Source organism: Hoplias malabaricus, chromosome 9 (assembly GCF_029633855.1).
Source record: "Hoplias malabaricus isolate fHopMal1 chromosome 9, fHopMal1.hap1, whole genome shotgun sequence".
Lineage (NCBI taxonomy): Eukaryota > Metazoa > Chordata > Actinopteri > Characiformes > Erythrinidae > Hoplias > Hoplias malabaricus.
The window spans coordinates 428716-455751 of NC_089808.1; the positions used below are offsets into that span (position 1 = coordinate 428716).

Here is a 27036-nt window from a genome sequence, read left to right on the forward strand (position 1 = left end):
AGTGGATAAGACACAGCAGCTTATCGGTGTTGTTTTTTAACACTGTGCCCAACCTCTCATCCTTCATCAGACACCACAGGACACTGCTGGGTGGAGATTTTTGTGTGGAGGTGTTTAAAATCTTCAGCAGGGTTGCTGTGTCTGAACCACTCATACCAGCACAAACCACACTACAACACAACGTTAGTGTCTCTGCAGCACTGAGGATATCTGCTCTGATGTGGTTCTGTGAGTGTCCTCAACAGAACTGCCCTGAAGAAGAGAGTGAAAGGGGGCTAACAAGGTGTAGACTGGTAGATGGGCTACAACAAACTGCACCTGTGAAGTGAGTGGAGCAGATAAAAAGGACCATGAATGTAGAAACCAGGAAGTGGCATTGTATGTTTTTTTATATTCTGACTCTCTTCATGAAAATAATTTTTCAGACACATTTTTAGACATTTTTACAGCAATATGACTGCAGTTTGTTTTCAATTTGGATTTAATTTGTTGAGGAAAAACAATATGTGACTTTTTAAAGATATAAGTGCTTTTATTTGACTCGTAAGGCCTCAGTCCCAAGACAGTAGGACATTTCTGAATGTAATAATTTATGTGACACTTCGAACCTTTCAGAATTTGAACCTTTCAGATCCATGTGACTCACTGAAGGTCTAAAAATCTAAATATAACTGACTCTTTCAAAGTAAATGAAGAAAAATGAATCCTAACAAATGTAACTAAGAAATAAGTTTGCTGATTGTTGAAGTCAAGATCAGGAATCATTCATTTATTCATTGTCTGTAACCCTTATCCAGTTCAGGGTCGTGGTGGGTCCGGAGACTATCTGGAATCACTTGGCACAAGGGCACCAGTCCTTTACACTTACAGACACTTATGAGTCTCCAATCCATATACCAATGTGTGTTTTTGGAGCATGGGAGGAAACCGGAGCACCCGGAGGAAACCCACGCAGACACATAGAGAACACACCACACTCCTCACAGAGAGTCACCCGGAGGAAACCCACACAGACACAGGGAGAACACACCACACTCCTCATAGACAGTCACCCGGAGGAAACCACGCAGACACAGAGAGAACACACCACACTCCTCACAGAGAGTCACCCGGAGGAAACCCACGCAGACACAGAGAGAACACACCACACTCCTCACAGACAGTCACCCGGAGGAAACCACGCAGACACAGGGAGAACACACCACGCTCCTCACAGACAGTCACCCGGAGGAAACCACGCAGACACAGGGAGAACACACCACGCTCCTCACAGACAGTCACCCGGAGGAAACCACGCAGACACAGGGAGAACACACCACACTCCTCACAGACAGTCACCTGGAGGAAACCCACGCAGACACAGGGAGAACACACCACACTCCTCACAGACAGTCACTATATGTATATGTATATATAGACAGTCACAATATTATGATTATAGTAATAGGATTTATACCACTCTGTATTATTATTGTCCTATTAATAACTGAAACTACATATTAATACTACACACACATATACATTACTGCTTTCACGAAGCTTATACTTAGTTAACTGATTTGGTTTTTTTCTAGTTTTATGTTAAGTATTTTTCGTAGCTGACACAGAGCGTATTCCGAACTCGTACGGAAAAGGCCGAGTGGTTTGTTGCGTCGACAAAGAAAGTGACACTGCAAGGTCTTTAATCCACCGGTTTTCAGACCACTCTCACACGAATGCGTCCCGATTGGTCAGCACGATCCTACTATCCCCGCTGCGATTGGCTGTTAGGTTATACATACAATCAGTCCGCAAATGGCTGCGTGAGAAATTGTAGCCGATGCGGGAATCATCTAAATACGGGTGTGTTTAAATAAACGCAGTGACACTCCCTCGCTCGGTCTCCAGCTGCTGGGCGGACGGGCGAAGGTTTGCCCGGAACTTCAGCCGCTTTTCACGGCTGTCGTCGTTTTTACTGTGGGTTTGGTCCAGTATGGCGGCAGACGGATGGAAATACTGATGACAGTCCGAAAGATCGCCTCGATTTGTACGATGGTAGGTTTTATTGCTGGTCCTCGGCGCGTGTTTACCCTCTGCCCTGTCCGCTGCGAACGAACCTCAACTCGCTTCTTACTTCAATTTACATTTCCACCTTAAACTGTGCAGTGGTGTGACTCTGGACCGGAGTCTGCTGCTCTGTTTAAGGTGGCGCGGACAGTTAAAGCGAAGGTTGTTGTTCATAAGTCAGCTCCGTCTTCACAACCAGCCATTCTTCGAGTTATAAGTGACACGGAGAGATTAGTTATGTAACTTAAACCAACTGAAAGGTTAAATGTGTTTTTGTTAGTGATTTACTCGCGATGGATTAGCATGCTAACTAAGCTAAGCTAGCTAAGCTGTTAGCTTTGATGTACTTCTGCTGAATTCCAAATTCTTTCCAGGTTCCTCCGGAGTGCACTTTATAGGGCATCAGTAACAGCGATCTTAGCTAAATTTGTGCATAATTTCTCGGATAGAAATGTATTATGTTTAGCACATAGCAGCAGTACTCACTTTTTAACGTTTGTTGCACTGTACTGAGTGTTGAAGTCGTAGTGTTATGACCGGTATGTGCCCTTTACAGGGTGTAGGAAGGGAATCAAGACCTAGCCGGTGTGTGTGTGTGTGTGTGTGTGTGTGTGTGTGTGAGTGTGTGTGAGTGACTGTCGCATCGGAGAACTGCTTAATGAGCAGAAGTCAGATTTCCAAATGTTAATAACTTAATCCCCACACAGTTTTAATGAAGTGATAAACTCCTGGTGCTCGTTTTGTCAACTTTGCTAAAGTGTCCAGTTCTCGTTGAGCTTTCTGTGCGAGCTGTTTTCCAGCACCCTGCTGTAGAAGGTAGTATTATATACACGAATGTACAAAAGATTTAACCATTTAAAAACAATGTAATACACTATAATTTAATGCAAATAATATTAACACTGTAAGAAGCCATTTTACATCCCTCAAATAGTTCTACAAATATGTCTGGGAAAGGTCAAATACATGGTTTTAAAAGGGCCCCAAGTGCTTACCTTTCTCATCTGGAACATTTCTGTGTAAAGAGCCAGTCGACAAATCCAGCTCGTTCACCTGGTAAAGTTAGAGTTAGAGTTAGGGTTAGCACTGTTTTCGGCACCTTTCTATGGTTTTGTACCATTTTTAAGGCAAAGCACTTAATTCAGCATAAGATTGAGTGACTCACAGCCGAGGCAGAAATGTTTGTGTAGTTGTGATTAATGTTGTGATTTAATGATGTCTTTTATTTAGATTTAAAGCTTTAATGTTGAAGGATTGCCCCAGACTCTGTGATATCGCTTTGATACAGCAGTGTTAAGGGATGACATTTTGAACATTCTTAAAAGTTTAGTGTAAAACTGATTAACCCTTTAGCCGTAATCATTCCTCTGAATTGCCATGTTCCTGTATCACAGTCTTATTGACTGCTTTCCAAAGCAGATGCTGCAGCACAGTGTCACACCTGCTGAGTTTATAGAGCTTCCGAGACCTGACACCATGTCCTCATATGACTAGCAACCATGTCTTTATTTAAAACCTACAGAAATAATGCTTTAATGAGGCTTTGTTAAACACAGACCTCACAGACGAATGTAGTAGTGGTTAACGGGGTGGTTCTATTTAACTTCCAAAAAGTTGGAAATGTATGTTTTTGTGTGACAACATCCTGTTAATGGCAAGCGTGATATATTCCACAAACAGGATGTTCCTGTTAGTCTTTAAAAGCGTCAGTATGTTGTTATTCACCGAGGGCAAGCACAAGAACAAGAATAAGGGAGCCTTCATGAAGGTAACCTTCATGTCTGTGTTTTTCAGGGCGCCAATGCCTCTGCTTTGGAGAAGGAAATCGGACCGGAACAGTTCCCTGTAAATGAACACTACTTTGGTCTTGTTAACGTAAGTCTTTTGTTCATCGTTCAGTATCTAGTCTTTGCTCGTTATAAAACTGAAACATTCAAATCAGGTGTTGCTCTGTGACGTATGACCATATAAGTCACTTCCACGTTTAAAAACACTGACCTTTAAAACGTGTTTATGCCCACACACCTGTCAGCTTATCTGGTGTGAGATAAGCATGTTTTAGAGCCACCTGCTAAAACTGATGACAGGGTAAAATCAGTCTTTACTTCCTGAATGGAAATATCAAGACCTAATGCCCTTCATGAAGATAACTTTTTTTGGTGTCTTTTTAATGTTTATAACCCCTTCGTCTCACATGTTTTCTGCTTTTATTTTGAAACTTCTCTATTTCAGTTTGGCAACACCTGCTACTGTAACTCGGTTCTGCAGGCCTTGTACTTTTGTCGGCCCTTCCGGGAAAAAGTGCTGGCCTATAAGGTCCAGCCACGGCGAAAAGAGAGCTTGCTGACCTGTCTGGCAGACCTTTTCAATAGCATCGCCACACAAAAGAAGAAGGTGGGAGTCATCCCCCCTAAGAAGTTTATTTCACGGCTGAGGAAAGAGAATGGTATGGAGAGGGACACTGAAGGGGTACCGTAAATGTTAAACCCAGTGGCAGTGGTGGGAATCTTTGTGATTTACTCAAGTCTCACTGAAATCAGCTGCTTATACTTTTATAGAATGGTGTTTCTAAAAGAAAATTCCTTTTGCTACTTAAACTTACAATGAGTAGAACGTTAGCATTTGTGTTGTGAATCTCATTCACTTGTTTCTCTACATTTGGAAAGTGGGTTTTCTTTAGGAAACAACCCTTTTATTTGTTTATTGTCTGTAAATTCTTATCCAGGTGGGGCTTCAGGACCCTGCTCAGAATCACGGGGTGTAAGGAAGGGACACACTTTAAGTAGCAGACATACCGAATTAATATCATTCATTCATTCGTTGTCGGTAATCAATCATCCACTTCAGCAATAGACTTTGTCTTTGAGTGAGATCTAGAAATGCCAACTGACTGCTGTACCATGCATTTCTGTGTCACACCACACACAACAATAAATCTCTCTTTATGTTTTCTCTCAAGGAATTCACAAGGAATCTTTATCATTTAATGTAGTACTTGTCATAGGATATTATCTCTATGATATGTGACACTCCACAAGTGCTCTAGGCCGTGTGCTTCTGCTCTAGGCGTATAATTCAGTTACTGAATTACAAATACAGCCCTTCAGAGTTACTGAGGTTAAATGCTGGTTAAATGTTGCATTAGTAACTACATCCATTCAGGCCCAGTATGACTGGAAGTGATGTAGAGCAGGGGTGGGGCAAAATGGATTTAAAACTGTTAATGGACTCCATTATTCTTATGTCTCCCCTATTTCCTCTTCTCTCTGTTAGAGCTGTTTGACAATTACATGCAGCAAGATGCTCACGAGTTTCTCAACTACCTGCTCAACACGATCGCAGACCTGCTGCAGGAGGAGAAGAGCCAAGAGCGGCAGCAGAACGGGAAACTGGTGCAGAACGGAGGAGGAGGAGTAGGCAGTGGCAGTGGGTGCAGCACAGGGGAGACTGAATCTGAAGAGAAGACGCAGCAGACCTGGGTGCACGAGATTTTCCAGGGCACGTTGACCAATGAGACACGCTGCCTCAACTGCGAAGCGGTGAGCAGATTGAGTGGAACACACAGCAGAGGAGAATCATGTGTTTCCAATGAGACGCGTGGAGAGTGGAAACTCAGTGCTGAGTCAGATTCAGCTTTTATTTCTTTAAGAGTAAACGCAGAACTGATGGTTATATACATTGTGTTAATTATATATTTTCTTGTTGTGTAATATTCTAAAAAGTCTATGATCAATTTAAGTGTAGACTTCACAGGCTGGGGTTCCCACAGCAGGGAAAAGTGGCTCAAATCCAATGCCTTTCTTCGTATGTGACACAGGTGTGTTTTTTGTGGCTGTGTGAATTTTTTTAAATTTAGATTTGGGCCACTTTCATGTTTGAGATTGAAATCTGATCCATGTCCAGTCTGTGGAAGTGCACATTGGTCTGAACAGCGAGCTCATAACGAACAGCCCTCTGTGGCCACTGACAATGATTCATGAGTTTTTTAGGACGTGGGTGAAGCCTGATCAAGGCATTTTCATTTTATATCAAAATAACAGGGGGACAATAAAGTGGGGAAGCTTCTTAATCCAGGTTCATGTCACTCATTTATGAGAAAATAAAAATAATAAGTGTTTTTATATAAAAGCATGAGCAGAACTTCTTTCTTAGTAGTTCTTTATCAGTTTTATGTTGTTCATGTTGCTTTGAAGGCTACTTCAATGAGGATTAGGGAAATGTTAAGCTCGTTTTGTCCCTTACGTCCTCTCTGGAGGCGTGTTTGTGAGAGACCCGATAACAACATGTGTTTAATTGATGTCTTTACTTTAAACCCTGGTTTTCACACACCTTTGGAATAAAAGGTGGTTCTGTGATACAGTGATGCACATAAAACACCAGTCCTTCCATTCCATTCAAAAATGACATATTCTCCTGGTCCGTGAGTCTGAAGCTTTGACTGTTTGTAGATGCAGGACTACACTGAGGTCTGATACAGGTCACATTTATATACACAGTGAGAACAGCAGGGGAAAGATAAAGAAATAAGACTTGACTTGATCACTTCTAACTGCTGTGTGAACATAGCCACAGAGATCTAGTATTTTTCTAAATTACATGTAAAAAATATTTCCTTAAATTTGATGTTGTTGTGAGTTACAGAGCAGCGATTACAGTCCACACACTGCATTAATTGCTCAGGTCCAAATGCTGTAGGCGTGCAATACCTTTTCCTGGAGGTGCAGGTTATTAGTTCTATATTTGAAATGTGGAATGTGATGATGTCGGTAATTGTACCCATCTCCTCCAGGTGAGCAGCAAAGATGAGGATTTTTTAGACCTCTCAGTGGATGTGGAGCAGAATACATCCATTACGCACTGTCTCAGGTAAATTTACAGCTTTACACTGATATACAACAATATTTCAGAAGTAAAAAAGAGTATGAGATTACATTTGTAATTTTGTTCTTTAAAATTGAGAAGCGGAAATTAAATCTCGGCAGATAACGTGAAAAAAGTAATGTAATTATATATATATTACACTACAGTATTTAACATTTTATTTACTGGTTCATTACCAATATTCAACGTCCAGAAATATCTTGAAGGAATGGTTTATAATGTTTAAATACACAATGAATATGTTGTATATTAAAGTACAAAAAATTATAATGCCAACATTTTCTAAATCTTTCTATAATTTGAGCTCTTTTGACTGTTTCTTATTTGAAGTTTTCCGATTAGTTGTCTTTTTTATTATTCGTGTGGTTAGACATTTTATTACTGTGCTGCTTGTAAAATATGTCTTTCTTCCCCCTTATTGTTTGTATTTCCAGGGGCTTCAGCAACACAGAGACCTTATGTAGTGAATATAAATACTACTGTGAGCAGTGTCGGAGTAAGCAGGAGGCACAGAAACGGTGAGCTAGCCCTTTCGGTTTTTTTGGAGCAGAAACAGTTAGTCATGGGCCTCTTAACACTGCTGTACCTTGACAGCTGTTCCCATGGCAACCGTTTAAATCTCATTTGGTTTACAGATGTTGTGCCTTATGTCTCACCACTAATGAAATAAAGTAGAATTTCTCTTAAAGCTAATGTTGCGGTCACTTTGTCGTCCTGTTTTCCAGGATGCGGGTGAAGAAATTGCCCATGATCCTTGCCCTGCACCTTAAGCGCTTTAAGTATATGGACCAGCTGCATCGCTACACCAAGCTGTCCTACCGTGTGGTCTTTCCCCTGGAGCTGAGACTCTTCAACACCTCTGGAGACGCCACCAACCCGGACCGCATGTACGACCTCGTGGCTGTGGTGGTCCACTGTGGAAGGTATGTGTTTATTGTCACTAAAGATGAAACACACATTGTTGATTAGGTCAGATTTCCATTGATGCCTACTTTTATTTTGCAGCGGTCCAAACCGTGGTCATTACATCACTATAGTGAAGAGTCACGGCTTCTGGCTGCTGTTTGATGATGACATTGTAGAGGTAAGACAGAACCCTGTATGAATGCTCCACTTTCTCTGTTTCTGTCTCTTTCTGCATTCTCTAATTATACTCCTCTGAGAAATGAGAAGTGGAAGTGAAAATGTAGGACTCTGGAGACTACATGGATGAGCCCTTGCGTGTTCAGCAGATTTGGCCAGTTGTTTTTCAGTTGCATAGAGAAGGCAAACATCTGCAGTGGAACAGTTCAGTAATTTGAATGTAGTAAATATTTCTCCCTTGCACTCGTCTGAGGTCCAGTCTTCTTCACCTGTCTAAATAATGTGGACTCTCTGAATAAATAATGATACTTTGCAACATATTCTTAGGAACGTCAAGCAAGATTGTTAATCAATGGGTGGCTTAAGTGTTGTCTTATAAACATATCAGTAAAGTAGTAGCTTGCTGTGGTTTAATCTTTCTGAAGAAAACACACAAAGAATGCAGTGGGAAGAACTTGTTCTCGTGTTCACCTTTAGTTCTCGATTATTTCCACTCACTCTTGTTATTGATTGCTCTGCTCTCTCAGCTGCATTGAGCGTGTTTAATTGTGTTAAATGAGATCTAAGTATCCAACATTTTCGGCACGATCACCACTAGGCTCCGTTTTTCTTGCTGCAGCTCAAAATGTTGTGGAAACAGCATGTCTTTTTGTGACCACATTAAATGTTTAGTCTTGCATTTTAGTAAAGCCACCAGAACAAACAACAGACTGAGTCAGAATGTCCTCCAACAGACAGAGACTAATGTTCCAGGCTGTTTTGTCTTGCGAGGAATGTCATGGTTAGTCCGCGTGTTTAGACTCATGTGCAACTAATACAAAGCCAAATGGGTTAGTGTCAAGGCGTCTCCGTTCGCAGGTGAATGTGGACATCGTACACTGAAATGGACTGAAATGTTTTATAATGTCACACCATCTGTCAGTAACCAATCTTCAAATGGCTCCACAGACGGCCTTCTGCTAAACATTTAGATCTAATGTCTGTTGTGTACTGTTTCTTTTTGTCTTGCCAGGTTAGGTCAGGAAAATGACATTAATGAAATGAAAATCCACTTGTAGGTTATAAAGTGTCATTAATTAAAAATGACAGCATTTTCTCTGTCTCTCTCCCCCTCCATCTCTCTCTCTGTCTGTCTCTCTCTCTCTCTCTCTCTCTCTCTCTCCGTCTCTCTCTCTCTCTCTCCCCCTCCGTCTCTCTCTCTCTCTCTCCCCCTCCGTCTCTCTGTCTCTCTCTCTGTCTCTCTCACAGAAAATAGACGCGCAGGCAATAGAAGAGTTCTACGGGTTGACGTCTGACATTTCCAAAAACTCAGAGTCAGGTTACATCCTCTTTTACCAGTCCAGAGACTGAGCCAATGGGAAGTATGGGAATGTAGCTTTATGGAAGTCAGGGTTAGGGAGTAGTCGGGGCTTGGGCTACATAAGGCATGCTCTGCCCCCACTTCAGACCCTCTCAGCCGAGCCCCCGAATCATCCAGGTCTGTCAGTGAGGCTTCACGCTGGAGCATCAAGCAGACAGGAGCAAGTTGATGCCAGAAAGACCTGGACACGGCACAACAGAAACAATGGCAGTCTGGAGGTTACTCATCGCCACGCTCCCCTGCTTCGTGTTGTTGAGTTCCACGCAAACATTCTCCATCAGTCACAGCCGAGGAGACCCACAGAACCTCAGATGACGTAAACGTGGACGCCTTTACAGCGCTCAATTTATTTTTTACAGGCTTGAGAAAGGTGCAGGGCTTAGATTCGCTGCATGACACTTTGAGTTGAGTTCTGTGATTGTGGAACGAGCAGCTGTTAAAGGTAGTGTTTATGGCATAGCGTCATGTTTGATGAAGAGATTTCCACACCAGGACACGTGTACGTTATCAGTATAAACCGATTGGCCTAGCAGTCAGCCAGCTGTTTTTTTTGGTCTATTGTTTCTAGAGTATGTCCCTTATTTCTCATATTAAAGGTGGCAATAATACAGTGCATTTCTGCTCCATTTCAGCTCATGTGTGTAGCTGGCTTAAATTACAGTGATATGGATGAGGTTTTTGTTTGTCTGTTTGTTTCTGAAAGATTAAGAGGGCTTTGACAGAAACGTTCTTTTGAAATGAAGCCTGGGACCGGGCAGTGTGTGAAGAGACGTCTGTTTGGTGAAGCACAGAGGATGTCGGGTGCCGGTGCAGTGCCCGTGTAGCAGTTTAGTGGTAAATGAAGCTGGTTTGGCCTGGGGTTCTCGTTTAGAATTAAATGAATGTAAAAACATTAAGATTTAAACATTTAAAGGCTTTGAGTTTGTCATGGAGTGCGCTCTTTACCTTATGATATGTCATGTGCCCTCAGTAGATTGTTTATTTAAAAAGGATCAGGAGTAAATCCCAAACTGCCGTTCTTTATGCTCAGAGTGGCACTGTTAGGTTTTAAAGACTAATTGATTGATTCCCTGTGCTGCCTTAGGTTTATTTTTCAGTAAAGGTTTCAAACTGAAGACTATGCTGTGCTCCCAGGCTGTTTTTCCCCTTTTCTTTGTATTCAGTAAATGTTTAACTGAATGTAGGTGGAGAACGGAAGAAGTGAAGCACAGCGTTTCAGACTGCTCACTTGTGTGTGATCAGGAACCTGTTCACAACATCATCACATTTACGTTGTTCTGAACTTTAACTGCTCAGTAGAAGATTGACTGACTTATGGGTGAACGGAAGAGCCCAGGGCCCTTTAACTGGCCATGTACACATTCTAAAAAGTCATTGTAGCACAAAGAACAGCATAATCACGTAGACTATTTTTATAAAACCACCACAGCTTAAATAACAATGATCACAGACGTCGTTGTTGCATTGATGCATTTGGAAAATGTGATGTATATATTTTTCTTAGAGCTTGTGATCTGTTGACTGCAGTGTGACTGAAGTTCATACCCAGTCTCTGGTGGAGTGAGGTCATCTGAGGAGAGTGCCGTCTCACTCTACTGCCTCACTGCTGCTAATAAAACTCCACAGGAACTTAAAAGACCTACAGTTTAGGTCTCGACTTATAATGCTTCCACAAATTAAGGAAGGCACAAACGGCCTGACGACAGCCTGATGTTAACTGTACGGCATGTTTTAGTTTACTTTACACAGTGGGGCCTAGTTATCGAGGCCTATGCTATTTGCATTAAAATGCTTGTCTTGCGTTTCTAACTCAATTTGGCCACCAGGAGGATTTCGGCGAAGGCATGTCTTGCTCACTGTGCAGTTTCTGTCCGAGAATACGTCTGGGAGGAATCGTACATGACTGCGGCTTTAAACTCCACGACTTGTGCGTAAACATGACTCGGGCGAAACAGCTTATTCGTGGTATTACGACTGTTATAAAGCTTGTATAAATGTTATAAACAGGTTAGCAGAGACATGAGCAAGGGTTCAGTGTTAAGGCAAGACTTTGGGGAAATGCTTCTAATGCGTGACACCTTTTTAAAGAATGTCTAGTTCCAGTGAATGTGACGTGGGGTGACACCATGTTTATAACAATTATATATTTTTAATAACTGTCAGAAATGAATAATACCTTGAACATGTTGAGACTGCTTGTGTGCATTAACTGGATAAATCTGACTAGGAAAAGGAAGTGAGAGAGAATGGTGTTTTTTTTTCTATTTAATTTATGTAAAATTATAACTTATTTTTTCATAGATGTTCACAGTTTTCTATTTTGCTAATTAGTCATTCATTTGAGTGCACCACTTGTGTGGGATCATTTTAAGGCACACTGTGGCTACAGGAATGTATAAGCGGTAATGGGATTTGGTTTTTCACTTTGTAAGAGAAGGCGATAGCAGTCGTCTTCAGTAGGGACTGCTCTGCTCATAATGCATTTAACTGAATTGACCATTCACAAACTACCTGGCTACTGCAGACATTATGTGCAATCCTGCCTAATGCTAAGTCATTCATAGTATCATAGAGTGTAAAGTTCTGTGAGTCTGGTGACACCCCCCCCCCCCAACCCCCAAACACCACCCCCGCACCCCTCTGTGCCACAGCCCATTACATACAGTGGCAATGTTTGATTCAATATTGGTTAAAAATGGCACTTTTGACAATGTACAGATTGTAAACGAGGATTTGAGAAGAAGTGTATGGATTGAATGCCAGACGAGACTGTTTCAACATGTCTCCAATAAAAATAAAATCAAAAATGACATGAACCACTCTGTGCTGTGTATTTGTATGAAGTTTGTGTTCAGACTACATCAGAGAAGACTGTCGTGTGCTTTAAAAGAGGTCAATTAAAGCAGCATTTCACGTGGACAAAATGCACACTACCAGATGTTTTATTGGTATTTTTTATTTTAAAAAAACAGAGTAGATTGGGCAACATTTTGAAGAAATGATCATGAAGTTTAAAATATTCCGATCTTTTTTAGCCGTGACAGTTTTGACGTCTTGAGCCAATTACTGCACATTTGTCTCTGTTTTAGAAAAAGGATGCCTTTATTTTCTGGATAATGACCAAAAATAATGCTGATTCGCTGCTTTCTTCACATCATCTGCAGGGTTCAGTTGTTGAGATAAAGTCGTTCGGTGTGGTTTGAGGTGAAATGGAGACACTCATTCTTGAATTTGTTTTAAGGAGGTAGCATTAACAAGGGTTTCAGATGTGTGTTTGCCACAGATAGCGATTTTATTATGTAATACAAACAGTGAAGCTGCACAGTGATTAGGTTTTTATTATTATTGCCATTTTATTATATATTTGAATACAAGCTTTCTGTTACAAATACATAATAAAAGTCTTATATTTTAAATACATTTAAAAAAAATCAGTTTCTTTAGAACAAATGTTAAGAATATTTAAAGTTTTTGTGGCAGGTATCTTTTTTTTGAGCTGTGATTATGTAGTTCTAATAAATGTTATAAAATAAACCCCAAAACTATTGGGAATATTGTCTCAGGCATTAGAACATACTTTATTCTGGTGTAAACTTCAGTAAAAGAAACCGCTTTTATTTAACGTTTGGTTCCAAAGTCTGGTTGGAATATTTTTCTTGAAATGAGTATTTCACATCAAACCTTTTGGAATGACATTTAAACAAAATGTCGAATGTTTAAAACTGTTGAATTTTCGTTAGCGGAACGCTACAGAAGCGGAACAGGCCGGTGTCAGTGAAGAAGACGGTCCGGTGTCAGGACAAGCTTCAGGTAAATATCGCCCCCTTGTGGTTCATCGCAGTATCACGTTGAGACTGTTGATGTGCTCTTCCACAAGATATTTATTTTCCACGATGAAAAAGTATGGAGAATGTAAAAAAATATCCCTGTAGTTTCTAAAAAAAAAAAACTTCTCCTTACCGTTGCTCCCCATTTAGCTTTTCTCGTACTGAGAGGGGTCAATAAAGAAGTTCTGGAGAGATGGACTTCTTCTGATCAAGGTAATCTGGAAAAAATAGTTACAGCAGAGTTTAGACACAAGCACCAGTCTCATTTCTGAGATCTGAATTAAATAAATACTCAATGCTAGTCAGAAAATGAAGATTATACTTTTATTTAAAAGTGATACATGGCTGTGAAGGATATAGTGCTGAAGACAAGCTCCAAGCAGCTGCCTTGGCCAACAGACCAGTGTCTTTGAATTCTGCTGAAACTACAATGGCATTGAAATAAACGTCTGATTACTTCCAGAGGGCCGACTGTTACAGTCTGGAGAAAAAGAGCAGGCCTCTATTCCAGCCGTTATTATAAATTCACTCATGTATTATGTTTTTTGATTGATGTGATTAAACTCATTGCTCTTGCTCTGACGAGGGATTCTCTGAAGCTTTGCTAAAGAAATATCTAACTCCTGGTGTGGTGAGAATACACAGAAATGGTCTGTCCCTGTCACATCCAGCTCCATCATTTGCACATGTGCTTTCATGTTGTGGATGTATGTAATTGTCCATAATTACGTTTAATAGAGATGTGACAAGTGCAAATGTTTCTCCTAAGACAGCAATGATAACAGCGGTGGGATTTTCTAGTGAGAAATAAACACTACAAATTAGCGTTTTACTTCTCTGCACTGCTATATGAAGCAGGTACAATCCCTATTAACAACTGTAACATTAGTTTTATGTCTGAAGGGTAGGCAGATGTGAACATGAAGAATATCACTGCATCCCAATAGAACTGTACAAATATGTGTTTCCCAAATCCACCGCAATCACAGCACAACTCTTCGGCTAAATACTAAGCCCTTAATTTAAAAGGTTGTCCAGTTTCATCAGCCTGGAGCCAGGAAGATATCCACAGCACATCTAGGGGTCACCTGTTCTGGAACAGTCTGGAAGGAGGGAATGGGATTCCTAGGTTGTCTATTGGCTAAAAAGTCTAGACTGAAACACCTCTTTATAAAGGATTTTTTGAAGGGTCTCTTTATGATCATCTCCTTGGAGAAACCGGCTCTAAAGGAGGAACACATTGGTTTATTCCTTCAGGTTTGTGAACAGAAAGAATATCTGAAAACTCTGTATAAAAGCTGCTTAAAGTATTTTCAACATCTTCATTCTGCTACAGTTTTACTGCCCATATGTAACAAATATGTCTCCAGCTCTTTGAAGAGTCGAGTCGTTCATTCCGGTTGATTCCTCTGTCCTTGCAACGTATCCTTGCCTTCTTTTCTCAGCTGTGGTGCTGAACAGTCAAGAATATAAGATCAAATCCTGGTGGAGCAGCTCTTAGAAATGCTTCAGGCGTCTGGTTCCTATTAGCATCACTGTATAAGTGCTTCTCTAGAACAGAGCATTTCACATTAAACCCCTCTTTAAGGCTGTTTACTTATGATCATGTCCAGTGGAATATTTAAAAATATATATAATCAGTAAAATGACCCTTTAACATTTTAAAAACAGTGCAGTGGCTGTTACAGTTCTTTCATTTTTACTGTATTTTCAGTGAATAACAGCCGTTTCTCTGCTGGTGTTTGGAGTAAAGCCGTGTAAGAGCATGCACTGCATGGCACTTCAGAACAAAGGGAGAAGAAGGGTTAGCTTACATTACACAACATTAAATGATCTCCACAACACAGTACTTGGTTGTGAGGTGTGTGTTTGTTACGAGAGTATTTCAGTCTCTATGAAGCAGGTGAAGTATTCTAGAGTCCACTCTTGGACGCTATGGACGCTACTCTAACTAGTCTAGGGTCATACTATGGTCTCGGAGCCTGACACCTTGCCAGTGAAAAAGTCCCAGAAGTTGCTCGGTGGCTTGCTGTCTTCGGAGGTGGTGGAGGACGCAATGGAGCCCTGCCGCACCCACACACTCCGCTCTCTGGGGCTCTGGGGCTGTGAGCCGCTGTCATGCTGCCTTTCTCCTGGACACGACAGCCCCATGAAGCCTCCTCTCTGCTCCTGCTGCTCTCGCTCATCCACCTGGAGCTGGCTACAAGGCTGGGTGAGGCTCAGAAGGTTGTGATGGGAGTGAAAGTGCCTCATCTGGGCTATGGACTTGGGTGGAGTCTCTGAAGATCCTAAACACAGACACACACAAGGACGTGACTCTAGGGAATTAACGCAGAAGAATAAAAGACCTGTGAAAGAGTAAACGTATCACTGAAAAACATGCTTTTTAAATAAAAACTAGTGCTTGATTTCCTATGTTTCAGAGTTTACAGATACTCTTTAGTTCAGTAGATTATTTCATATCTCATGGTTGTGATGTCAGAGGTGAACACACATTCATTCACTGATTCACAGAGAAGGTTAATAATTAATCTAGCCAATTAATAACGAAGTGATAAGAATTTGTTATGAAATGCAGTCTGTGATAGAATTATGTGAATGTAAAATATGGGCGAAGCATGAAACACTGTCCTGTTCCTGACTGTCAGGAAATACTATTTTATGCCAAAATAAAAGCACACACAAAGACCACAGAGAAAAGACACTAATTATTATTGATGTGAAAGATTTGCCCTTCCTTCTGAAGCAGTTTTTAAATGTGAGAATTAAACTCAGTGTGGTGCAATTCTAACTGTGAGTAAGAGTGAATGAGTGCGTGAGTGAGTGAGACTGAATGAATGAGTGAGTGAGTGAGTGAGAGTGAATGAGTGAGTGAGTGAATGAATGAGTGAGTGTGAGTGAGAGTGAGTGAGTGAATAAGTGAGTGAGTGAATGAGAGTGAGTGAGAGTGAATGAGTGAGTGAGAGTGAGTGAATAAATGACTGAGTGAGTGAATAAATAAGTGAGTGAATAAGTGAGTGAGTGAATGAGAGTGAGTGAATGAATGAGTGAGTGTGAGAGTGAATGAGTGAGTGAGTGGGTGAATGAATGAGTGAGTGTGTGAGTAAGAGTGAATGAATGAGTGAGTGAGTGAGAGTGAATGAATGAGTGAGTGAGTGAGTGAGAGTGAATGAATGAGTGAGTGAGTGTGTGAGTGAGAGTGAATGAATGAGTGAGTGAGTGAGAGTGAATGAATGAGAGTGAGTGAGAGTGAATGAATGAGAGAGTGAGAGTGAATGAATGAGTGAGTGAGTGTGTGAGTGAGAGTGAATGAGAGTGAGTGAGAGTGAATGAATGAGAGTGAGTGAGAGTGAATGAATGAGTGAGTGAGTGAGTGAGTGTGTGAGTGAGAGTGAATGAATGAGTGTGTGAGTGAGAGTGAATGAGTGAGTGAGTCTGTGAGTGAGAGTGAATGAATGAGTGAGTGAGTGAGAGTGAATGAGTGAGTGAGTCTGTGAGTGAGAGTGAATGAATGAGTGTGTGAGTGAGTGAGAGTGAGTGAGAGTGAATGAATGAGTGTGTGAGTGAGTGAGAGTGAATGAATGAGTGAATGAATGAGTGAGTGAATTTACATAACAATAAACGTATAGCCCTTTTATATCCCGCAAAAGTAGGAGTCTCACGTTTCCGGTTGGAATTGAGGCGTAGAACGTTATAGAAAACCTCGCTGCTCAGACTGCCTCTACTGGCCGAGTCTCCAAACAGAGGGGAGATGGACTCCACTGGGGACAGATCATCACCGGACTGGCCCACAGAGTCCAGAGAGGTCTGAGTGTCCCTGCGAGCCCCAACATCCGGCTCCAGCGTCACGCTACTACTGCTGTTACCACAGAGAGCACAGAGTAAACAGCTCATTTAGATCACAATAATAAATCTGCAGCTGTGCAAAGAAAATGTCAGAAAACAGAGACATCAACAGAACAAACATAAAATGACAGTCCTCTGCTCTCTGAGAACTGACCTGAGTTTCCTGCGCAGAAGATAGTCAATGACATCAGGATCCGTCTGAATTAGACTCATAAGCACCTCCTGCTGGAGCTCAGCAGACACCTAAGTATCAGTCAACACAAGGAGTCACATTAAACCCCTCTTTAAGGCTGTTTACTTATGATCATATCCCCCCCCCCCCCCCCGTTACTCTCTCTCTCTCACTGTGAAGAGGCGTCTGTAGTGCTGGATGAGCAGCAGAGTGACAGAGATGATAGCAGCACTGTCCTCGATTCCCATGGTGTGTGAACTTAGGTCCTTATCGGCTCCTCTCTCCTTCTGCAGCAGGTTTGGCCCAAAGATCACAGCCAGGTTTGCTGCTGTCATCTTATTCCCTGGAATCTGTACGGGCCACAGGCAAATGGAGCAGATATGGAGTGCAAGGACAGCTCTAAACCAATAAATCATTATTCAGTATTTCCTCGAGTGGAAAATCTTTAAATTCTAATACTTACAAACACAAAAAAACAAGAAAAAAATAGATTTCTATATTTTTCAATCAAAATGTTAATTTCAACAAGTCTCTACATTTAAACATAATCAGAATAATTATTCATAAAGACAAGACCAAACTAATTAAGAGTGACTTGGGTATGAAATAGTTAACTGCATGCCGTCACTGTCCAAAGACAAACCTGTTTCTGAATTTTTGGTGATTTGTATTATTTTAACACAGCGACTGTTCCTCACACTGTGTGACAATCTCACGAGGAATGAACCCGTAGAAATGCTCCAGAATTTAACACGAATAAAATCTTATCACATTGACTTTCACAGAAGGTTAAGAAGGTTTTTCCTTCACGTGGAGAGTTAAAGTTTTGGAGATACATTTTTTTCTTTGAACCTCAAAGATACAGAAACTTGCTGTAATTCCTTTATGTAGATTTCCTTAAATTTATCGTAATATATTCGTTAAACAAAATGACACCGGTGAAATATTTACAGGATCGATCATGTGATGTTGATAATATTTAAACAGTGGTGAAATTGATTGGAAAAATACTGGACAGAAATACAGGGGTTGGACAATGAGAGTGAAACACCTGGTTTAAGACCACAGTAATGTATTAGTGCAGTGTAGGGCCTCCTTTTGCGGCCGATACAGCGTCAGTTGGTCTTGGGAATGACATACACAAGTCCTGCACAGTGGTCAGAGGGATTTGAAGCCATCCTTTATGCAGGATAGTGGCCAGGTCTCTACGTGATGCTGGTGGAGGAAAACGTTTCCTGACTCGCTCCTCCAAAACACCCCAAAGTGGCTCAATAATATTTAGATCTGGTGACTGTGCAGGACATGGGAGATGTTCAACTTCACTTTCATGTTCATCAAACCAGTCTTTCACCAGTTTCACTGTGTGTACTGGTGCATTGTCGTCCTGATACACGGCACCGCCTTCAGGACACAGTGTTTGAACCATTGGATGCACATGGTCTTACTGGTGCAGTGTGGAGTTAATGAAGATTGTCCACCAGGCTCTGCTCCAATTTAGCCCTGACACCTCCCACACTACAATGACAGGGGTTTCACTTTCATTGTCTCACTGCTGTAGAACAAACTGCACAAGTATTTACTGAGCTCACAGAAAATGACAGGGACGCATTGTAAAACCAGGTCTTTCTGAGAAAGCTGATGGTTTTCTAGCGATGATTGCCTCAAATGTTTCATATCAGTTTTAATAATAAGCACCAAAGAAGTGTTAAGCTTAAAATAAAGGTTAAAACCGGTGCCTTACAACACCCCACATCTACCGCTCCACATGGCATTTCAGGAATGAGGCAGTGTGTCTGAAACGTCAATAAACCAACTCTGTAATCGTTTACTTCTCAACTGGTCCCTTTTGAGTGATGTTAAATATAGAGTGTGTATTCAGTGAGGGTGTGTTGTACCTCCTGCTGGTCAGTGCCGGTGAAATCGTGTGCGTGCTCCTGGACGGTGTGCAGTAAACTCAGCAGACTCAGCAGAGTGTCACAGTTACACGGAGGCAAGAGATACAGCAAATGCTGCAGGTAGGTCAACTGATCAGTCCCCTTCAAATCTGAAACGCACATCACTCTGGTTTAAATGTAAGTATGTGCACATTTCAAGAGCTAAAGGGCTAGTGCTAGACATTCGAAACGTAAAATAGATACATACAAATGCTCTAATGATACCTATGAAGAAGGCTAAAGGACCTGAACAAGCAGCACACTGTGATCCAAAGACATTCCAGAACAATAAATATTTACTGGGAAATGGTTACTGGGAAAGTGCTTCATAGTTTTTGAGAGGTCAGCAAAACACACAGAGAGCTATAATCTGTAAAAGTAGAACCTTTATAACAGTGGTGATTCACCCTGAGCAAACCTCTCCAAGAGCAAAGCATCCAGGATGTCACTAAATAAACCGACCAACTTCTAAGGAACTGCAGGACTCACTTGCCCCAGTTAACGTTAATAAAATGTCACACATGCTTTAATGTCATTCACCGTTAGCAGTGGGTGCTAAACCCTGCAGCTTTCTATTGATAAAGTTATGAACACAAAATATCACCTTGATGCCCTTCAGGTTTTTTGGAATTAAACATTGACAGTGGAACATTTATGAACATGGGGGTGCAGAGACATGTGCCGTACAGCTATTATTCCACAATAAGAACACCATACTAACAGTCAAACACTGTGGTGCTAGTGTGATGCTGAGGTGATGCACTGCTAGATTTAATGGAAAGGCAATGCCTTGACAAAGACACTAACGTAGGCCTCACACAGAGGTTCTGTAGAGTCTGGGAAAGGCTTCACCATGTTATATGTTTGCGTGTGTATGTGTGAGTGTGTGTGTTTTCTTACTGTTAGCATGCAGGAAGGCACAGTAGAGTTCTCTGGGCAGTAAAGGGTCAGGCATGTCCCTCAGGAACTCCTTCAGAAGTGCTGCCACATCATGAACACTGTGTTCATCATCCAAAAGAACATCTGTTCCACTGTCAAAGTCCTCACGCAGCTGGGATCATACAAATGAACACACACAAACATGTTAACAATCGCTCATCACTGTTCCAAACTGCTATTTAAATGGTCATCTATTACACAAATGAAGGAAGTGCTGTTCAGTGACAACAGGAAGCTTCTCTATGGTCAACACCTAAGGAAAAGGATACTACACATTTACAGACTAGACGTAAACAAAGCTACATCTGTGTAAAGCATGCAGTGAATGTTGCAGGGATATGTGATTCGCTGTAGAGCAGGGTTTAGGAGCTGACGCTAGAGAGCAGAGTGAGATCACACTCACTTGGCGCACTCTCTTCTTGGAGCTTCCCACTCTGAAAATCCCCACGGTCTGCAGCCCTTAAAAACGAACGAAAGAAGAAGAAAGACATGGTTCAGAAGCTGCAGATGTCTGCCTCAGGTTTTATTTTGCTGTAATTTAACCCTGACCCAGTTCGATATGATCCTCTGTTGATAAATCTGAGCATTATTAGTATATTAGCAAGTTTCTGTGCACTTTATTCAGATTCAATCCTCATTACACACTCTTTCTGCAACATTAATAAAGAGCAGTCTCCCTAAGCCTCAGTGACACTTTTATAAACATTTCATTACAATTGGCATGGACCTAGATAAACATCCGTAATGGCTTACTCCACCAAGCATCGGTTCCCATACAGTTTGCCGTGTCCATTCTGATGGTATTTCACTACAGTCTTATGACGGCTAGTCATTAATGGAAGCTTTAAAAATGTAGGTTTCTGTCAGTTGTTGTGAATAGTCTTGTGATCACTGCTCACCAGGAGTGTGTTACACTTTTTCCGATGGCATTTCTGTTGATGAATTCAGTGGGATTTGTGACGTATTCTGAACTGGACGACAATAAATCAATTTGATGTTTTCTTGTAATGAGGTACGTTACTCTAAAGAACTCGTGGTCACATGAAACATGAACGAGTAACATATCCTGTGAATCCTGCATTAATATAACTTCATAATTGACTGCATTCGATGCTACAATAAACACATAATACCTCATATGTTCATAGGGAAACCTGTAATATTCCTTAGTGTTTGTTAGTTAAAGGCATAACACATCATTTTATAAAGCCTTTAGACCAGTTTAGACAGAGTAAACTAAAGCTATGTCCACACATATTAATAATAAACATGACCCTGTATCAGACTGCATTACAGAAGTCTGTTTTATGATGTCATACTCTTATAAGAATAAAAGATTTACAAAACCTTACGAACATGGGATTCATAGGAAGTGTTAGCAAAGTTTGTGTGTGTGTGTGTGTGTGTGTGTCAGGGCAGACCGTATGTTAGGATGTGCTGGCAGCAGCGCTCCATGACCCGGGGCACTTGTCTGTAAATGGGGTTGAGGCTCAGTTTGGCTTGCATCCGACCCGTTGATGTCTTCTTAATGTCCAGCTCGTTTGGGTGAGAGAGCTGTAGAGCCTCCAGCAGCCTGGACTGACTCTCCACCAGATCTGAGATAGAGTCCACTGACATCCCACCCTAGAGAGAGGTTTAAAAAAAATGAGAGCGTGAGAGATGAAGGGGCATCAGCAAAAGAGATGGAAAAGTATGAGAGAAAGAGAAATACGAGAGACAGAGAGAGAATCTAAATGATGTAAATGAGTGTGTGAAACTGACCTAAAGCAAGCAGTGTTCCAGTGTGAACTATCACACAATTCTGATCTTAAAAAAGTGTCTAACATGTGGGAACCCTATGTTAACTCCTTCTAATTCACTAAGAAACGATGATTTCCGTTTGTAAGTCGCTGACTGAAAAAGCAATGGAAAATACATTAGTGTGTAATTTCTGTAAATCCTTTTATAGCCACACACAAGTTCATACAGCAGAATGTAAACACACTGTCATTAGAGCTCTTGAGCTGTTGTATCATCCAGTGTGTCATTATTTTTACAGTCTGTCCTCTTTCTGTGTGTGTGTCTCTCTCTCTGTCTATCTCTCTCTCTTTCTTTCTCTCTCTCTCTCTCTCTGGTTCACAGGGCTGTTTTTGGGCAGTAGAATATCTTTGCATTTGTAGGCTATTACGAACATCCTTACTAGGCATCCTTATTACCCCCCCACCCCCCACCCACCCACTCCCTATTACCCCACCCCCCTGAAAGGGGCAGTGACCTGTCCGTATTCTGATCTGTTTGACCCCCACACTATTTCCCTTCATTATGTTTTCATTTGCACGAATTACGTTAGTTCTCACAGTTTTATTTGAAAATAGAAGTAGAATAGAACATTCGTGTTCCTTCTTTATAATAAAAGGCAATGTTAAACTGATTGTTAAAATATGACCCTCCCATCACAGAATAAGGGATGCTTTGTGTAGAGCTCAGGGAAACATCTGAAGCTTCATTGTAAAAACGAACTGTCCCAGGAGATCAACAGCCTCTTTGCTCCATGACAGACATCTCCGAGTGAAGTTCACTGAGCAAATGATCTGTGTTGTTCTTAGCTTTTATAAGAACAAAACATAACCCTTTTATTATTTCATTCATTATTATCTCTTTAATAAATTACACACAAAGCCTAGTCTTTGACTAAATAATACAGCGACTGTTGTTTTTTCTTCTTGTGTTTCATATTTCATATTTTTCAAAGCCTGAGGCTCTAGGGGGAATGGAGAAAGTTAAAGTCTGAGTATCTAAGCTGGAAGAGTAGCTTTACAGATTCCAGGAATGACAACATCAATCTTTACAAGAGTTCAGGGCTAAAAACAGCAGTAAATCTGTGCCACAGAAGTACTACAGTTAACTGAATTTGGAGAACCCACCCACACTAAGGAAAACACTTTGTCACACTCAGAAATAAAGCTTCTCAAATTAGGTTCATACTTTAGACAGTTTTAGAAAATAACAGAAAGTGTCTTTTGGTTTCTCTCGACTAAGGACCACTGCACTACACCTTTGATCCAAAGAACCGTATTTTTGAACCTTGTAAGACATCATCACGTATTCTGGCGAAAACAAACAAAAAAACCCAATCATTTTGTTAAAGAAACAGGCACTAGGTTTTTCTCTTTCACACTTGTACTACAAACACACTACTGTATCACTGTCTAATCCCACTCTCCACCAGACCTGACACTCACATGAACTTCATCTGTTCCCCTGACACTACACTAATAGTGTTAAGTACATTTCTGTGGTATCTACAGGTGGGAGCAGCTATTTTCTTGAATCAGATTTCTGCTTCAGCAAAGAAAGCCCTCTACCAATGTAAACAAATAAGTCTAGACTCAATAAAGCAAACCCAGATAAGGGAAAACATCAGTGTGGCGCTAGCAGCTTGACCCCTGAGACTCTAGGACACGCAACAGCACCATACACAATATCACCACCCAAAATATCCAAAACAAAAATAAACACAGCCCTCATACCCACACATGAACAAGCTTATACTCACACGGCCAGGTCCAGAGACTCAAACAAACACACATTAAACCTGTACACTCCACAGACGTTCATATATTTACTTCTGTTTGATTTATTGCTTGTCAGTTGAGTTTTGTTTTAGAAAACCTCAGTGTATTGGATCTTTTCGTCTTTTGTGTTCCAGGGAATAAACGTACAACAAATATAAAGCCCACTGTCCTGGGATTTAACGTCTTCCTCTGTACGTCCTGGACTTCATGGTTCTGCTTTACTTCCAGAGCAGTTTTGTTACTGACCACCACTTCGCAAACTCCCTGAGTCACACACCGTGCGAACAACCCAATGGTTTTCCCCAACTGCAAACAACCCAACTGCTCATTCAGTATTACTCCTGAATGGAGGGGTTTAATAGAGGATTTGTCCTTGTTTCACTGTTATACTTTTCTGGTAAGATATTACAGTAGATGTTGTAACAATTCTGTGACAATTTGATGGCAAGCAGTCACGAGAGAATTAGTGAGCTGAGGCACTGATGTTGGAGGATTAGATCTGGATCAATAACACATCCAAACAACTCCAGAGAGCACAGTTAAGATCCCCCTCCAGTAATCAGGAATTATTAATGTGAATGACTTATTTATAAAATGATTTGGAAAATCTGAAGTCCTTAATGCCATAATGACTGTAGACACTGTTTGCCTTCATTCGGTAGGTCTGGATCTATGAATATGCGATTAGACCCTGCCTCTAGCTCCACCCACCCCTTTGCCAATCAGCTGCAGGATTTATTTATTAGTTTAAGACATAAGAAACTCTTTGAATACGTCTGTTTGACGCTGCAGTTTCAAAGCACTCAGCCATGGCACTGTCCTCATCATAAGTCATCTAGCAAATTAAACAATGCATATATTAACTAGGTAACACTTGCTTTACACTGGAGGGCCTTTTAGTAGCAATAGTTGAATATTAAAGAGAGGAGGTGTTACACAATGTCGCCCAGGGGCTGTAGCTCTGATACGTTACCCGTCTGTGGCTGCGAGAGCTGTTGTCCAGGAAGGTGGGTGAGAGGGGCTTGTTGTGGAGCTCCAGTACTGATGATGAAGAGGAGGAGGAAGAAGACGAGGATGCTCCAGGGGCAGTGGCTGTGCTGCTTGGGGCTCTGCTACCATTCTGTTGGCATTTCTCTGCCCTAAAGCGCATCACACTGGCCTCCAGCTCCAGACAGTCCCTGCGGCTCTCCTTCAGAGCGTCCTGTCGCTGTTTATAAGCCCGGTCATTAGCAATCACTTGAGACAGTGGGATCCCAAATGCCTTCGGGGCTGTTTCTAGGGGCAGGAGGTAAGACAGACAATTACAACAGAGTGTGGTTGCTTAAATAAAAATGTTTGTTTTGTATTGATTCTTCCCGGGTCAAGATGTAACCTGTGCAAACATGTGCGAATGGTCTGGAAAATCCCAATACGGCTCTTTCCCACTGCGTGGTACATACTGTAAACTTTCTAGAGTGCTGACTGGCCAGAGGTTAATCAACATGAAATGCAGACCACCAGCACAAACTCGCCATCTGTGAAATCTCACAGTTACAGCACCGGCCACGTTTGTTTTGATCTGACTCACAACGGCAGCAACTGAGGCCATAGTGTTTAAGAGGCTCAAACGCTCCTTGGATTGGTGTCGATCAAAAAACTCCAGCAAGAGCAGCACTTGCAAAATAAAATAAATAAATAAATAAATATAAATCCAAAAACAGTATGCGATAAAACTGTGGCTAATCATCAAACTGAGGTAAGTCTCAATGTTGAGAATGTTTTATTACAATATACAAACTACACTATGAAACTAAGATCTTACAGTCGTGGCCACATTAATATCCTTCCCACACACTGGAGGGCCTCGTCTCCATGCACTCATTTCCTAGGGCAAACAGGAAAGTTTTTCATCTTTATCAGTGTGTGGAGCCAGAGATACGGCCAGCATTCACACAACTGCTTTGGTCCACCCAGTACCCGCAGTGCCCTCACTGAGTTCAACAAAGGACATCCTGCATAGATGTTGTTCTTTTAAACAGTGCTCTGAGCACAAACTAAATCAAATTCCTAGTCACCTTTTGGTTGATGTTTTCCAAAAAATAACAAAGAACATGGGCTTGAGTTGAGGTGCCAGTATAAAGTGACATACTGCAGCACTGTGACCGATGTAACTTTGCTATCAGGAAAATGACTGTGGTGCAGTATTTTTGTCGTATGTAGTTACACACCTAGTAATAAAACAACTGAATTCACTGCTGAATTCATTTCATGAATGAGTTTCTTCTGAAAGTGTCAGCTTTGCCACATGGGGAGAGGACTGTAAATAAAGCAAAGTCACATTTTGAGGATTCTGCCATTGAAAGAACAGGAGAGTTAAAGTAGGGCAGGATTAAACGGAGCCTGTAGCTGGCACTCCTCCTGAAGCACGGCTGTAGCACAGCTTCTCTCCTCTCTCCCTCCCTCCCTTTCTATCTCTCCATCTCTCTATCTCTCCATCTAAAGCAGTCTCGTGGGGTTAAAGGCTGTCCGGCAGGTCAGGCTAGTCTCGCCCACTGGCTGCAGGCCTGCCAATAATCTGGAAGGATAGGGGATTAACCCTTCTTTAGACACATTCTGTCTTTCTCCCTACATACAAGTGTACGTCTATCCCTCCAACCGACTCTCCCCAATCATCCCTCCATCCTTCCATCCCCCTGCAGCATGGGGATACATGGCTGGCAGCACGTGGCGAGTCCAGCTGCCAGACTCAGGTGGCTGGAGAGATGCCAGCAACCAGCACTGGCAATGATTTAAAACTGGTCTCAGATCAGTCACAGGCTGTTGATTTAAAGAGCACAGGGATGTTCCATATACTCTGCACAATAAAGGGTTGTCTCCATTTTCTCTACATATTTGTCTTTTTTTTTACATTTATTATTTTACATAATAACATGAACATACAGATAAAATGGTTCAATATTAATAGAGAAATATATACTTTCATTTACGTCCAAGATCCCCCCCGTAAATATACTGTTCTGGAGATGGTTGGTATTGATTTGACAGTCAAAACACACACAAACACACACACATTTCTATTACACATTCATTCATTTCCTGATACAACAACAAATCAACAACAAATCTGCTCAAATGCACCATATTCAATGCATCACTCTTTTTAATACAGTATTCATTAAAATAACTGAATTACAGCGACAAAAGCAAAGGCATCGGGTTTTTAGGTGAGACTAACAATGTTGTCATTTTGGAGTGTGACAAGGTTCACCTGGGAGTTGTTGTTCAATGACAGACACAAACATGGTGAGCATAATTGGCTTAGCACAAGTCAGTTACGTAGGAAGGGAACTGAGGCTGTGAGAGGAGCTCATCTATAAACGAGCCCTAAAAGGAAACTGGAAAACTAATCATTAGG

General features: G+C 41.4%; 2 protein-coding genes across 5 annotated transcripts in view; one reads left to right on the top strand and one right to left on the bottom strand.

Annotated features, from left to right (window-relative positions):
- The first annotated feature begins 1873 nt into the window (after positions 1-1873).
- Positions 1874-12175, top strand: usp12b (ubiquitin specific peptidase 12b). Its single transcript, XM_066681634.1, has 9 exons — positions 1874-2034; positions 3841-3921; positions 4279-4492; positions 5320-5585; positions 6836-6912; positions 7362-7445; positions 7653-7850; positions 7933-8011; positions 9259-12175. Exons 1-9 carry the CDS (start codon positions 1987-1989, stop codon positions 9358-9360), a joined length of 1149 nt encoding a protein of 382 aa, XP_066537731.1. The 5' UTR covers positions 1874-1986; the 3' UTR covers positions 9361-12175.
- Positions 12176-12861: 686 nt separating this feature from the next.
- arhgap36 (Rho GTPase activating protein 36) overlaps positions 12862-27036 on the bottom strand; it is a 49599-nt gene continuing 35424 nt past the window's right edge. For 3 of the 4 annotated variants that reach the window (XM_066681057.1, XM_066681059.1, XM_066681060.1), the window contains exons 4-13: positions 24616-24917; positions 21510-21711; positions 20492-20547; positions 20050-20200; positions 19111-19259; positions 17389-17565; positions 17198-17286; positions 16860-17056; positions 15187-15485; positions 12862-13415 (exon numbers count right to left, since the gene is read on the bottom strand). In XM_066681057.1, coding sequence (XP_066537154.1) covers positions 13344-13415; positions 15187-15485; positions 16860-17056; positions 17198-17286; positions 17389-17565; positions 19111-19259; positions 20050-20200; positions 20492-20547; positions 21510-21711; positions 24616-24917 — 1694 coding nt within the window. In that variant the 3' untranslated portion in view covers positions 12862-13343. The remainder of the gene's footprint in view (positions 13416-15186; positions 15486-16859; positions 17057-17197; positions 17287-17388; positions 17566-19110; positions 19260-20049; positions 20201-20491; positions 20548-21509; positions 21712-24615; positions 24918-27036) is intronic. The other variant, XM_066681058.1, reaches the window with a different exon arrangement.